Raw genomic sequence first — 16077 nt, forward strand, 5'->3', positions numbered from 1 at the left:
AACCCCTTTCAGTATTAGATTCACGTTTTATGGAACTTTTTTGTTGTCATGTATCATCTGGTTATTACTATAAAAGAATTTTCTTTTATACTGGTGTACAATGAAAAATTATGACTCCCTGTCCAGATATTCTCCAAAATATCAAACATTATCAAGAATCCTAAATCTTTCCCTCAGTTTATAATACGTATATACTTTTAACCTGTTTCTTCTCACAACCCAAAAGAAAGCAACATTCTGCATAGTTCTGAGACAATATGTCTCCCGATACATATATACTGTATTTTTCCGTCTATAAGACGTCCTCATGTATTTTTGGGGACTCCAATTTAAGAAAATGGGGGAAGATCTATCCATGTATAAGACGCCCCCAAATTTTGGACATTATTTTTTAGGAAAAAACCCTAGTCTTATACACAGAAAAATAAGGTAATTTTCAAACTGTGAATTGTGAACATCGAACAACACTATAGTTTGGCTTGCTGTGACAGGCAAACCAGATTGATGAGCTCAGATATGGAAGAGTTGACAAAAAATACTGTCTGGATAGTAATAAGCAATGTCGAAGATTCTAGCATCTTGTGTACCTGTCTCATTCCTATCCTCACAGAAGCATCAGTGTCAGAACCTCTTTAAAGGCTATTTTGTGACTGCTGTATGCTTGTATTCATTAGCTTTGCAACAGTGTCTCTGAACTAAATGAAAAAGCAAATGGGATGCCCGTGTTTTCGGTTACAGAGCAAAACTGCCACTGCAATCCTAAGCATGCTTACTCAAGAGTAGTGCCCGCTGATTCAGTAAAGCTTAAAGGTAAAAGGTAAATGTACCCCTGACCATTAGGTCCAGTCATGGACGACTCTGGGGTTGTGCGCTCATCTCGCTCTATAAGCCGAGGGAGCCGGTGTTTGCCTAGAGACAGCTTCCGAGTCATGTGGCCAGTATGACTAAGCCTTACCTGCTAATGTGCTAAGGCAGGTGTGGGAAGCCTTTGGTCTGCCAGATGTTGCTGAACTAAAAGGGACATTCCAGAGGAGGAGCAGGCGCAGGTTGGGGCAAAGAGAGACTTATACCTATTCCAAACCCTGTTCAGCTTGGTCATGTGACTCAGGGCCCACACCTCAAAGCTTGGTCCCCTGCACTTGGCATTAGCCCTTGCCAAAAGCTCCTGAATGGAGTTTGGAATGGGATAGTTTATGTGGATGTGAGTTATGCTAGCCTAAATTACACTGGCTTCCTATAATTAGGATTGCTCTGTAAATGTTTAGAAGGCACCCACAAAATCTCCCCAAACAGGCAAAGGGAAAAGGGGGGGGGGGGGTGGATGCACAAGCAGAGACAGTAGATTACCAGGTACAGCTACTAAAAAACTGGAGTTTCAGGTAAATAGGGGCAGCTCAAGCAGACAACAGTTTTCATATGTCACATGCAAAGGCATGCAACTGAGCTTCAACACTGCTTTTGAAAGTGAAATGTGGCTTTGAAAGTGAATAATTTAAAGCCAAGATGTTGCACATGGAAGTGGGGCACTTAACCCTTTGAACACCCAGTTTCTTCACTCAGAACTCCCTTCTCCCCAAGCTGCTTTGAACTTTAAAATGATGATGATGATGGTGATAATAATAATAATAATAATAATAATAATAATAATAATAATAATTTATTTATTTATACCTTGCCCATCTAGCTGGGCTTCCGCACCCACTCTTAGCGGCTTCCAACAAAATATTAAAATACAGTAATCCATCAAACGTTAAAAGCTGCCCTAAACAGGGCTGCCTTCAGATGTCTTCTAAAAGCCTGGTAGTTGTTCTCTTTGACATCTAGTGGGAGGACGTTCCACAGGATGGGTGCCAGCACTGAGAAGGCCCTCTGCCTGGTTCCCTGTAAGTTGGCTTCTCGCAGTGAGGGAACCGCCAGAAGGCCCTCAGAGCTGGACCTCAGTGTCCAGGTAGAATGATGGGGGTGGAGATGCTCCTTCAGGTATACTGGACCGAGGCCGTTTAGGGCTTTAAAGGTCAGCACCAACACTTTGAATTGTGCTCGGAAACGTACTGGGAGCCAATGTAGGTCTTTCAAGACCGGTGTTAAATGGTCTTGGCGGCTGCTCCCGGTCCCTCTAGATGGTCCAGAAAGATGTTATGGTTGATGGTGTCAAAAGCCGCAGAGAGATCCAGCAGAACTAGGAAACAGCTCTCACCTTTGTCCCTAGCCCGCCGGAGATCAGCAACCAGTGCGACCAAGGCAGTTTCAGTCCCATGATGAGGCCTGAATACTGACTGGAAGGGATCCAAATGGTCCGCTTCTTCCAGGCATGCCTGGAATTGTTCAGCAACCACTTGCTCAATCACCTTACCCAAGAATGGAAGATGTGACACTGGGCGATAGTTGGCCATATTGGCCACATCTAAAGACGGTTTTTTAAGAAGCAGTTTGATAACCGTCTTTTTCAGTGGGACTGGGAAGGCTCCCTCACAGAGAGAAGCATTCACCACCCCACGAAGCCCATTGCCCAGCCCTTCGCAGCTAGCTTTTATAAGCCAGGGTGGGCAACGATCAAGGAGACAGGTGGTTGGTTTCACTTGTCCAAGCAGCCTGTCCACATCCTTGAAGGTAACAGATTGGAATTGATCCCATGCAACTTAACTAGACAGGAATCTAGCACTCTCCCGCCCTGGCCCTGCTCCCACGGTGGAGTCTACCTCTTTCCAAATCTGAGCGACTTTATCTGCAAAAAAACTTTGCAAAATCATTGCAGGAGATCATGTGGTCCGTACTGGGCCCTGATGGAGCAGGTGGCTCTGCTAAATTGCAAACCACCTGAAAGAGTCTCCTGCTGCTGTTTTCCGCAGATGCAACAGAGGCGGTGAAGAAGGTCTTCTTCGCCGTCGCTATCGTCACTTGGTAGGCTCGACATTGGCTCTAACCCGTGTCCGGTCAGATTCAGAATGAGTTATCAGCCACCAGCACTCTAGCCATCTCAGCAATTGTTTCATTGCCCTTAGTTCCGTGGAAAACCACGGGGCTGTCTAGGCTCCATGCAATCGGAAAGGGCACTTCGGAGCCAAACAGTCAATAGCCCTGGTTAACTCCACATTCCAGTGGGCCACCAGGGAATCAGCTGAAAGGCCATCAACATGGGATAAAGCATCCCCTACAACTCTCTGGAAACCATTTGGATCCATTAAGTGGCGGGGGCAGTTATACTTGGGCTCTGTTACACTTCTCTGAAAGTGACATATAGCTAGTTCCATATGCTCACATGCTGCGCAAATCTTCCCTAACAGGGAAATACTGAAGTCCTATTACTTTGCTGCCAGAATCTGCAAATCGTTTCTCTTCTCATGAGGAAAAAAAAACACTTGTATCAAGAATGACAAAACACAATTTTACCTTAATTGAGAAATCTTTTTGCAGAACAAAGTAGACATTATACTTTTCAGAGTAAGTGATGATTCTTGCTGAGCTGAGCTGAGACTTTGGAAACTCCAACTCTCTTCTAACTGAAAAGTTGAACACAGACAAGATTTTTTACACAATTATTATTATTATTATTATTATTATTATTATTATTATTATTATTATTATTATTATTTGGGAATCTAATCTAGCCTTGTAAATAAATCCACAAACATTACTAGATAGGGAGAGGGTGAGGGAAACAAGCTGCAAAGGCACTACAGTACTAGCATGTGTTTCCATGCTGGCTACAGAGAAAGGGAAGTATTCTCCTCTGCAGCCAGCAAAGGTGCTACCACGTAGCAGGCAGGTTTTCTAACTAGCCTTCCACCAAGTAGATCTGCAGAGGAGAGGTGGAAGATCTGTCTTCTTCCACCAGTCCATTCAATCATCTGCATAGAATTTCTGGTTTGCTATGTCTTCCTGGCAAGTAGTTGAATACAAGCTCAGCTAATCCAACTGTTTTATACTATTGGCTCCATCTTCAATGGAACTACTCAGAAGATAGTCATTAAAATCAGTAGAAAAGTCATATTCTACAATTCAATAGAAGAAATATTTAAAATTATATTTAACATGACTAACTTGAGTTGGTATAGGATTATGAACAATTTCATGCTCTGTATCTAGCAGAACAGAAATGGAAAAGGGATTTGGGGACTGAATAGAGCAGATTTATCAATATAAATGGCTCCTCAGCTAGGAGACCTCAAAGAACAGATTAAGATAAATGCTAGTCCAGTTTACTGAACACAATGTGTTCCCTGGAAATTGTTCATTAGACAAGCATTAGCATAATGAGTCCATAATTACCATTGTTTCCTATGGGAACATTTCTAAACTGGGAGTTGCCCAATCTCTCTCTATGGTTTGTTCCTGGTTTGGCTGCAGCCAACCATCAAAAGAGATACAAAGGAAAAATTGATCTGTCAGATCTCTCCTGCTTTCCTTTGCTTTAGTTTAGATTCCTGCATTGCAGGGCATTGGACTAGACGACTCTCAGGGTCCCTTCGAACTCTACAATTCTATGATTCTATGACTGTATCTGATCTTGCTCCCTCCCTGCATGGTTTCTTCCCCAAAATGGCTGCCACTGCCCAGCAATCACAAACAAGCAAGGAAGGAAGGAAGGAAGGAAGGGGGCTAAATCTGCAGAGTGTATAGTGAGGTGTGGACACAATTCTTTACATTTGGATAGGTGAATTTCCATATTGTGAGTGGACAGATTGTGGGACCTGCATGTACACACACAGGGCTGTGACTTCCTGCTGAAATCCTGTAACTTTTCATACTGCAAAATGTTCCAATTATTTATTTATTTAGCTCCACTTTTGCTGTGCTGCCATTCCAGATGGCAGTAATGTGATATTAGGGAAACATCGCAGAACAAGTAATAAAGTGGAATGATGTCTGTGCAGTCCAGTATAAATCCACCACTAATGTGCTATTATTGTGTCAATGACATGTTACAGAATGCAACCACCAGAGAGAGAGAGAGAGAGAGAGGGGGGGGTGAGGAAGAGCCGGATAACCACATTCCTGACACCATTGTCACTGCTGCTTACCTGGACCAGGCTGGGGCAAGGTCAGAGCCATGTGGCTGTACATTCCAGTGTTCCCATTGGTTCAGCTGCACAGCCCTGACCTTCCTTGGCAGCACCCCAGCTTGGTAAAGATAAGGAGCAGTGGCGTAGGTGTCAGGAGGGTGGTTCCAGGGCTGTGCGTGTGGAGAAAAAACTTAAAACATGTTGCAGGGTTCCCAAAAATAGACCAGAGGCAATTGTACTTCATCCAGCAGAGCTTTATTGTTACTGAAGGCAAATGAGCATAAAGGTCACAAATCCAATACATTTAGGAGTGGCACTGTCAGTTGCAGCAGATTAATCTTAAACTAGCAAGAACTTATAACAAGACTAAACCTTAACACTATATACAGAACAGAATATCACACCAGAACAAAAAGATAGAGAAAGTAAAACCCAGGCCTTACTTATATAGTCAGCATGACCTTTGACAGAAGAGATAAGAGAACCAGATTAAACCATCTGTCCTCAGCTTCTCTGAAGAAATAACCCAAACACCATGAACCTTCTGCTTGCTTCTTTCACACAGAGAAGCTTCCAGAACCCTCTTGAATTACCGTAAATAGAATAGGAAAGATAACTACACATCAGATCAATACTTTCTGCACTAAGAAATGCAAACTGACATCCCTCACATGCAGTACTACTGACATGTATACGCACACACTATACAGGAAGAGAAAATAAACAAAACATCTAATACTTACTTTGATAAAAAAAATCATTAATGCTGAAATTAATGTTCTGCTTCATTTTTTTTAAAAAAGAGAGAAATCTGGGCTACTTGATCAAAAGGACTGACACAAAATGAAAATACACTTGAAAACAAAAACATTAAAGGTGGAATTCAATGTAGCACTAAGGTGGCATTCTGTCAACTCAAGGATTTCTCATCACACAACAGGGTTTCCTCACCCCACCCCATCCCTCCTAATTCTGTTGTAGGGTTTCTCTCAACCCAACCCCCTGCAGTATGACACACACAAGGGAAACTCATTGCACAATTACTTGTTGAATATTGCCGAATGTCATCAGAAAAATAGTTGTTGATTTTTTTTAAAAAAGACAGATTATTAGAGACACTAATCAAATGTGAAGTGGCAGAGGCTGGTATAAAGCTCTTAGTGGGCACACTATTTGGTACTTTGTTTAATTCTTCCTTCTGAAAGTACACACAAATGTGAAATGAAATTGAATGCAGACTATAGATTTACCTTACCAGAAAGATTAGTAGGAAGCAAATCCAGACTGAAAAATCCTTTCCCATCTAACAACACCAGTCGTTTGCTCCTGTTAGAATAGGTTGCTAAAAGGAATTGTGAAGAAGATGATTTTAGGCCATGACTTCAAACAACATTTCTAGATTTATATGACTGGAAGGATACTGAGATACACAGAGGAAAGGGAAGGTGGATCCTAATGTTTCTACAGGTGTTTTATCTTTAACTGGGTAGAATTTACATCTTCTTACCTCCAATGATATCTAAACCTTGCTGGGTGTAGCTCTTAATTAATCTGAAGCCAAAAGAAAGAAAGGCAGTGCCCTTTCCTATAAATCTGCAACAGGAAGAATAATTTAACTTTTTAGAGACATACATAAACAGCACTGGGAAAATGGTACTGACTGAAGCATATCTATTTCCACTGGCCACATTGCACTCAAAGTTCTAAAATTCAAGTGGAAAAACAAAAACAAAAAAATTTGAAATAAAGCAAGTTTTTATATAGTATGTGAACCCAGTCAAATAAATAAACAAAGTACCGTTTTTTTGGAGTGGAAAAGTTGTTTTCAGGCACAAAAATGCTAGCAAAACAGAATTAAAACATATTTGGTATACAAGACTCATTAAAGTGACAATGGTGCTCATATGCTACAAATTTTAGATTCTATTTGAGACAGATCTCCAGAGACAATATATGTATGTATGTATGTACTTACACTTGAGGTGATATATCCTTTGGTTTTAAATCCTCTTCAATTCTAGACACCTCATCTTCAAAAGTTAATCTTCACAATAATGAAACAGAAATTTGGATTAGGTAAGACATATACTACAATGCAGTTTGTGAAAATGGAAGAGAAACCACATTTAACATGATGAAACAATAGCATCTCCACATTGGCTTTATTTCTGTTAAATAAATCACGACACATTGTAATATGTCATGTGTTGTTGCTCATCTGAGGTTGCATTCACCTAATTTTAAGACTTACTAAGGAACAGAAGATTTTTATTATGTCCTCATATGTAAAACCACAGAATTCAAAGATGGTGTACTTTTGTTTTCCCATGACTCTAAATTTTAATATAGCTTTCAGCCATGATTGCTTATAGGACAAAGCACGCCTAAAAATGTTCTGAAAAAGAAAGAGAAACTACATGAAAATGAATAATAGATGGTATCTAACCTGAGTATACTAGCTAAGATGTATAGAGCGAAATCGGATTTGTGTTGGAAATGGAAGGAACTTTTTTTTTCAAATGTGGTGGGCATGTAAAAAAGTTAAAGAATATTGGGAAATGATATATAATGAGATGAAAAAAATGTTTAAAACACCTCCCCTCAAAAAAAACAAACAAAAAGAAAACAAGAGGCATTCCTGTTAGGAATGGTTTAGACAGAGATACCCAGTTATCAGAAAAACTTATTTATGTATGTAACAACGGTGGCTTGGGTCTTGTTAGCCCAAAAATGGAAGGTGAGGGAGGTCCCTATCAAGGAGGATTGGCAACTTAAGATGATAGAATATGCAGAGTTAGTAGGTCTAACAAGTAGAATAAGATAGCAAGAAGAACAGGTATTTAAAGAGGAGTGGAAAATTTTCCCTGAGTATGTAGAAAATAATTATGTCCAGTTGAAAACGCTGGCAGTATTAAGGTAAATTCAACAGTATAATATATTTAAAAGGGATGTAAGATGGGAGAACTGAATTATATGAATATACAAAAATATGCAGGAATGGTGGGCAAATTAAAAGAACCTTGGAAGGGGAGGGAGGGAAGTTGTTGACTGTAATGCAAGATGTTCATTTTGAGATGTAAAACTGAAAATTTAATTAAAATTATTTTTTAAAAATTAAAATGTTCTGTAAAAGAAGTAATATTTTGGGTAATGAATGAAAGAGTTTCTCCCCTGTATATTATTTTGTATGCACACACTTAATCTAGAAGGGCAAATCATACAAATGCCTGGTTTTGACAGCTTTTGCTCCTTGCTAGATCATGGAATATTTTCCCCCCTCACATGTTTAGTCTGACATACTAAAATATACATTAAATTTAGAAAAGTTGGTAGGATAATTACTTCCTTCTTCACAGAGAAGTGTAAAGACCAACAGAAAGATATACCAGCAATTCTACCACAGGGCAAAATATCCCAAATAAATTAATATAGTACCAGTTTAACTATACATTTAATTCAAAATGGTTTCACAGCTGAAGGGCATTGCAGCTAATCACAAATAACATGATTGTCATTGCAACTAATCACAAATAACATGATTGTCATGTTTTATTATGAGTTATGGGCTACATTATGGTTCCTCAGAAACTAGGCCATCTTATATCTTGCATCTGTTATGAGTTTGTGGGCGTCAGACTTCTAATCCATATTATCCTAACAATATAAACCAGGCTAGATTCCTCATGAGGTCATTGCCTGGGGGGTGGGCCATTAAGGGGATAGAGGACAAATAATGGTCCATAGATGGTTAAATGGGAAAAAGCCTGAGTTTTTTTAGGTCAGAGTTTGGGTGGGGAGGTGGGAAGTAGCAAGCAGAGGGTCAGAAAGCAATGTTTGGTTTTTGTTTGAATCCAAGGCTGTGGCTATGGGAGAGACAAGTTCCTATTGGGTGTTGATGCTGTGAACCCCTCCACCATAAGCTCAGGTTGTACATGCGTGTAAATAAACCAGATATAATAGAGACACCAAAGTCTCCACTGTGACCTATTTCCAAAAGGAAACATGAACCAATATGAGCACCTGGAACTCCAGGAATCTCATATTGCTCAGAGATTGAAGTGGTGTGCAACACATCTTATATGTTACACATATACAACAGAAGTGATGACTAATGGGGGGGGCAGATGGAATCTCAAAACGAATGCTGGGTTTACTTTGCTGGCAGTTAGCAATCAGAAAATAGAAGTTAAAGGTTGACACATCAACCATAATATAACTGCAAAATCAGCAACATAGCTTTGGCTTCCAGTAGCCAGCTCTAACAATCGCAAGAACAAATATGTTATCTCTCGAGGGTAACTAAAATGCACAACTTGGAACAAAAGACAAGCAGGCACACCAACAAAACACAGCAAACAGTCTGCAGGATCCCAAGCACACGCCTGACTGCAGGAATGCTGGAAAGACTGCCAAGCTATTGCCTTGAGCAGAAGGCAGGAACTGTAACTGAGGTCTCTTCTGGGTACAGGCTACTTAAAAGTTCCTGAAAGCTAAGTACATTCCTGCCATAAGCATTAGAATGCACTAATCCCAGTGAGTCTAGCATGCCAGAAAGTACCCCCCCTCCTGCCCACAAACTTCTACAAAACAAACTTCTAAAGTGCCTAGAAAAAATGCATATTTCTAATTAAGAGGTTTTTCAAAAATAAAGCCTTAATCTGATTTTACTAGAACTTAACATTTTAATTGATTTTTGTTTGCAGGAGCCTACATAAGACATTATGTGATACTTTCAGCATTGGTCTTTCAGCTCTGGGGCGGGGGGGGGCAGGGTATATTTATTGTGATTTCCGGGATTGTTTTAGGGCTCAGTATGAAATAATGAGAAAGAGGGTGCCTTTTATAACATGCTGAGAGGAGTGAAACTTATTGCTGAATACCCACCGTCAGCTTTCACAAATTCACAAATAGCAGAAAAGGCTTAAAGACTTAGAAAATGATCAAGTTAGACTTGGACCAAACCCATTTCTTTTTAGAAATGCGACAATGAGGCATATAAGGGTGCATAACTCAAAAAATGTTTTCAAAGTTACATGCAGATAAACCCAAAAGGCTAATTTAAAAGTTAATATGTTGAATCTTAATATAGTACCATATTCACCTTTTTTTCTTGGAACCTCTTCGCTTTTGCTTTTTTATAGCACTGGTAATCCCTTGGCCTATATCCATTACCAAAAGCTATTGGCTAGTAGGTGCAGAACAAATAAGACCCTATGCTGATTTCTGGCTGGTGCAGAAGATTCACCATACTAGTAACCAATAAAACATTTACCTGAAATTCAAAAACATGAATTTACATAATGAAGTGGAAAATCCCATTTGTAAAAATAGCTTGGATTTTGTGTGCACATCAAGTTTTCCATGAACCTAGTTCAATACCAAAAAAAAAAAAAAACCACCAGGGTTTTGAAGAATGCACAACTTACCTCCTTGTTTATGGAGGTTGCACTGTAGTCTATAGATAATCAACATTTTATAAGAATGGTTCCTGGTGGAAGTCATAAATTGTTAGCAATTATCACCGGCTGTTGTTAAGATAAAATGGAATAGTTCCAAGTTTGCTGCAGATGAAGGACATGACACAAATGCGACTTTAAAAGTATACAGTATTACCTAATAGTTGCCATCTTGATTCTGGGTCGGGTTCAAGGTGCTGGTTTTCATAGAATCATAGAAAGTTGGAAGGAACCCTGAGGGTTATCTAGTCCAAACCCCTGCAATGCAGGAATCTCAACTAAAGCATCCATGACATTTATCCAACCGCATACCTCCAATGAAGGAGAGCCCACCACCTTCCAAGGAAGTTGGCTCCAGCCCTTACTGTTAGGAATTTAAAGTTTTAAATTGTTTCTTTCTTCCCCTTCTGCTTGCTTCGTGTCACATTTTATAGCTTACATTGAGCTCTTCACCCTCATCCCAAATTTTGCCATCCCACTGCTTGACTCACCAGCTGAACCTATTGCATGGACAGGTGGAGTCGTCCAAACCCTGGGCGGCCCCGTATGGAATAATGACTCAAGACAACGTGCTATGGGATTAAAATTGGCCACAACTTTCTTATGTTTCAGATGTGGGTAGACCTTAGCTCAGGCATTGGGCGTTTATCCCTCCCAGTCCCTCACTGGGGATGTGGGGAACATCAGGGTTATCCAGAGTGTGTGGGAGGGATGGGCTGGCTCTGGAGAACATATGTTCAAGCAGAGAGAGCCCGCCCCCATTACACCGCCGTCGCAGGGGAGAGCAATGACAACCTCTAGGCGTATGGCCAAAGCTTCCCCTCAAAACAACCCCTTTAACGGGGAACCCTGGTATCGCCACCGTAAAGAGAAGGAGGGCGTGGGTCACCGCTACACGCCCACCCCCATTTAGGGAAGATAGGCTAAAGGATTCTGCCCAAGACCTGATACCGCCAAAGTTGTGATGTTTTGCTATGGGAAAGGCAAACCTGCCAATGCAGGAGAATTCCTTTCCGGCCCTTCAACAGCGAGCTTGATGTAGCAGCGCCCGTGTACCTGTGGAGAAAAGGTTAACTCGCAAAAGAAGTCTTAACTGAGGGTGAGTAGGGCGGGAGAAGCTCTGGAGCCAACTGACGATTCCCAGGTAAGATCCTCCCCCTATTGTGTGGGCAGGGTGGTCCCTCCCCCTATCTGGCCTGATAACCTTGGCAACGCCTCCACAGGCGGGATTGGGCAACTGGCTGAGGTAGGCGGAGACCTCCAGGAATCCCACCTGGAGAAGGCGAAGCCAAGCCTGTGCTAATGGTGCCACATAGGGTCCCAGGGGCTGCGTGCAACCACGCAAAGGGCACGCCCCATTTAATGTGGGGAGCGGTCATTACTCTTCCCTTTGTTTCTGATCTCCTGTTTCTGTTCCTTACTCACCCATGGTCTTCTATCAGCTGCCTTCCCCCCACCCCACTGGTATCCCTGCCCTGCCCTTTTATTTTTGCAGTAGTACCAAGCCCTCACTCCTTCCAATATGGTAACTACTAACTGTTAATGTAAAGACTGTTAAGGTGGAACACAAGGATTAAAGCAATGAAACATAACAAGAAAATAAACTTTTTTTTTTGAAGGCAGGTAGTCAATATAAGTAACATTAAAAAACAAACAGCAGGATCTGAAACTGGAGGAAATTATGGCACTTGAAGATGGGGCTTTATTCTCTAAGGACACTTTACCCCCCAGTTTGGCTTGTACTGACTTTCTAAAAACCAAATTTATCTACATTTTCCCTAATATAATAACTGCCTAGTTTCTTTTTGTTGCTGATATCAACTTACCATGGAATCTGCATAGAGATAGAGAAGAACTGGAATGTACTACATTATTAATTGTGTTGAGAAGAAGAAAGCTTTCTCCTCTCTCTCATTCTAGAACTATGGATCATTTGGTAGAACAGACTGGAGGTACATTCAAGACAAAAAAGAAAGGTAGTCCGTCTTCCCACAATACGTAGTTAACTAATAGGCTTTGCTGCTACAAGATGTGTTGATGGCTACTAGATCTCTGATGATATTTTAAAGGCTTTATGTAGCCAGGTCCTGAAAAGATAGGTGTACCAACTGCTATTAGCTATCATTGCTAAATGGAAGCTCCATGTTCAAAGGCAGCGCACTGCTTGAGTAATAATTGCTGGGGTCTCAATTGATGAGGGAAGGGTGGATGCCTTCATTCCCTGCTTGAAGAATTCCTAGAAGCACTTGGCTGGCTCTGTTGCAGTCTCAAGACACTGGACTAGAGGAGCCTTCGGTCAGATCCAGAACAGCTCTTCAGATGAACAAAAGGCAACTTCTTCCAGAAACAGTGGTCATGTACACACTCCCATTTACTCTGCATCCACTGTGACCCCACCACTGGTTTGGGAAGCGGTGTACCCACAACAACGTTAGTCACAGTAATATCTATCCTGCCATTTCTTAGGAAATACTGTGTTCTGATGTGTTCTTCCCCAAACCAGTTCTGATCTGAATTGAGAAATAAACAAACAAACCTGGCTACATTTTAGGCCAGTAATGTGTATATGTATAGCCAATGTTACCTTTACTGTAATGAATACCAAGTACGTGCAATGGAAATAATCCTCTGTTTAACCCTGCCTGGGTTTCCCTCCCCTCCCTCCACCATTTCCCTACTTCTGCTGCTGTTGCATTCCTTCTTCTTAGCCCCATGGGACAGGGAACCTCTCACACACACCCTTTGCAAAGCACCATGTGCACAGATGACGCTACAGAAAGAACAAGAAGAAGCCAGTGGCCCTTGCTGGACCAAAGGCAGCACAATAAGATATGTTAGGTGATGCCACAGTTCCCAGTCCAGCAGTTGTACTGCTACTTACTATTAGTAAATTTGGGGCAGAGGGTGGGTAGGAGCAGTGCCAGGCACCAGGTGCCTCGCTCACCATTCCTGCATCCTGGAATCCAGGGCAGGGCAGGGTTAACCATTAAGTAAAATAAGCATGTGCTTAGGGCATCAAAGGAAAGGGGGCACCACAGCAATTTTCCATTGCTAGATTTTTAACATCAATGGTCACAAATTGCTGAGCATTCATTTTCTCAGTTGAAGTACATTAAAAATCTCAACAGAACAACAACACAACAAGGCAGGCTGAGGGGACTGGGCCCTATCAAAGCTGACGGGCACTGTCATTTAAATGACATAATGTGCACTGCATTATGTGGTTGATTATGCAGGGAAGGGCTTACCGTACTTGCACCTCCATATTTTATTCAAGTTCGCAGCCCTACCAGGCTGGATACCTTATCTCTACTAAGTATAGAATGGAATGAAACATTAGTTTTGAGGATCTGATCAAGGACATTTTTACAATTAGAAAAGTGGGGAGGTCCCCCCCCAAATACAAGTAAAGTGGAAGTACACACAAATAAGCGTTATTTTCCATCTTATTGTAGGTTTCACTTCATTTCGTTTCATTTTATGGTTTACTGTTGATTATATTTTGAACTAGATGCATATATAATATGGGAACACCCAAACCTTCCAAGTGCTTGGGTTCTCTCAATATATTAACCCTGCCCTGCTTCGGGGGTGGGGGGGGGGAATTGCGGAATGAGAAGAAGGGAGGGCTATGTGGAAGAGAAGGGTCCGAGGATGCTGAGGGAATGCGGGGACGGGACCTTGCCTTGCCTCCTGCTGGCCGAAAGGCTGCCTCTCCCGCTCCCACTTCGGTGTGACGAGCCCTCGCCGCCTGGCGCCGCCCTTCCCGAGGGAAGCCCTCTCACACCGCGGCCCTGGGGATGGCAAGGTGGGAATGGCAACCGCCCGCGCGCCCCCTCCACCTCCGGAACCCGCCCGAACCTTCCAGGAGCGTGGGCGGCCAAGGAGGGCGCGCGCACTTCCCCCACAGGCGGCTTTCTTGCTGCGCGCCGCCTAGAAGCAGCCAGGGCCTAAGACAAGGTCCAAGGCAGCCCACGCCGGGATGCTTATGCTCTCCCCTTCCCACCCAAGGCCGAGGTGAAGCCGCTGGAAAGGGCGGCGCGGCGGGGCTTCACCTCTCTGAAAGCTGCCTGGAGGCCGAGGCTCTCCTCAGGCGCGCGCCCGCGCGCTTCTCCTGCTGCAGGCACGCGAAGGGCGGGCAGGTGCGCCGGTTCCCAGCGGGGCGGGTAGCGCGACCTGGTCCTCCCGTGAAAGGTCTGTCCAGAGGCGAGGCAGGAGCGCGAAACACAGCAAGGAAATCCATCTCCTCTCCAGGGCAAAGCCTGATCGCCGGGGAGACTCGACCTGAACATGAGACTAGCCTGCTGGATCAGGCCAATGGGCCATCCTGTTTTCACAGCGGCCATAGAATTGTAAGGGACCCTGCGGGTCATCTAGTGCAACGCCTGGTCTGCTATTGATACAGTGCTTCCGACTGTATCCCACGTTCCCAGAGGGCAACCTGGTACCCTTGTTTTGGACTACAACTCCCATCAACCCTGTGTGTCAGCTGTGCTGGTCTGGGAAGATGGGAGTTATCCAGGGACGCGGACTTATAAAAAATATTGGGGGGGCCCGGGAAAGCTCATGAATAATAAATAAGCTCATGAATATGCAAATAAAGTGGCGCCGCCTCCTCGTGAGCGAATAGGGGAGAGCGTGCTGCGCCTATTAATCAGCTCCGGAACAGCTGATATGCGGGAAACGTGGGGCTAGCCGGAGAAGAGAGGGCTGGCTGGGAGGTGTGGCCGGTCGGGATTCCCCTGTTCTCGCGGGGGCTGAAACCGCCAGGAGGAAGATAATTCCCCCCGGCAGTGCCTTGGCAGTGGCGGTGGTGCTGCGAAGCAGCGAGGCAGGAGCCCCCGCCCCCGGGGATTCCCTAATCTCGCGGGGGACGGCCGGGGCTCTCCGACTAGGGCGCGCGGCTGGCTGGCGAGGGAGCAGGTGGGGAGGAGGCGGGGGACGGCGGCGGCGCTCTGCTGGAAGGGCGCCCGAGATTATTGGGGGGGCTGAGCCCCCCCCAAAATTTTTTTGAGGGGGCTCGAGCCCCCTCAGGCCCCATGGAGTCGGCGCCAACTCAGTTATCCCAAACGTCTAGAGGGCATCAGGTTGGCCTCCTCACCTATTCCTCTGGAAGTTGAGCCAACGCAGACGTGATTTTCTACACCAGACCATTCTCTCGCCCACATTGCTCAGCTTACCATCTAGTCCAGGCATCCCCAAACTCGGCCCTCTAGTTGTTTTGGGACTACAACGCCCATCATGCCTAGCTAACAGGACCAGTGGGTCAGGGCTGATGGGAACTGTAGTCCTCAAACAGCTGGAGGGTCGAGTTTGGGGGTGCCTGATAGTCTGATGAAGAGTTTTAGGTGACCAGAAGATGTGTGCACCATTTTGTCATTTTGGTTGGCTGAAGAAAGCTGTTGCCTTAATACGGACTTCAGAATTTCCCATGGGCCAACACAGCTTCATTTACAATGTTATGTTAACATGGCAATAGAATCATATGCTTACCTATACTTTGCAGAGTTATGCTTATGCAACCAAATCATTGTGCATGCAGGGTAGCTTCCAAGAGTCCAATGGAACTTTCCCTTTCTCCCCCACCCTAACACTGCCCCAATTCTCCTCCAGAGTTG

At 43.6% G+C, this 16077-nt stretch overlaps 1 protein-coding gene across 4 annotated transcripts in view; it reads right to left on the bottom strand.

Moving 5' to 3' along the window:
- Positions 1-14279, bottom strand: part of LOC308581512 (uncharacterized protein) — an 86800-nt gene extending 72521 nt beyond the window's left edge. Inside the window, exons 1-6 of one of the 4 annotated variants that reach the window (XM_081183974.1) lie at positions 14145-14279; positions 10105-10275; positions 6979-7047; positions 6511-6596; positions 6259-6345; positions 3391-3500 (exon numbers count right to left, since the gene is read on the bottom strand). In XM_081183974.1, coding sequence (XP_081040100.1) covers positions 3391-3500; positions 6259-6345; positions 6511-6596; positions 6979-7047; positions 10105-10172 — 420 coding nt within the window. In that variant the 5' untranslated portion in view covers positions 10173-10275; positions 14145-14279. Of the gene's footprint in view, positions 1-3390; positions 3501-6258; positions 6346-6510; positions 6597-6978; positions 7048-10104; positions 10347-10429; positions 10558-14144 lie in introns of those variants that run through there. The other 3 variants (XM_081183977.1, XM_081183975.1, XM_081183976.1) reach the window with 3 other exon arrangements.
- Between the last annotated feature and the right edge of the window lie 1798 nt (positions 14280-16077).

This window comes from Podarcis bocagei (assembly GCF_964188305.1).
Source record: "Podarcis bocagei genome assembly, chromosome: 2".
Lineage (NCBI taxonomy): Eukaryota > Metazoa > Chordata > Lepidosauria > Squamata > Lacertidae > Podarcis > Podarcis bocagei.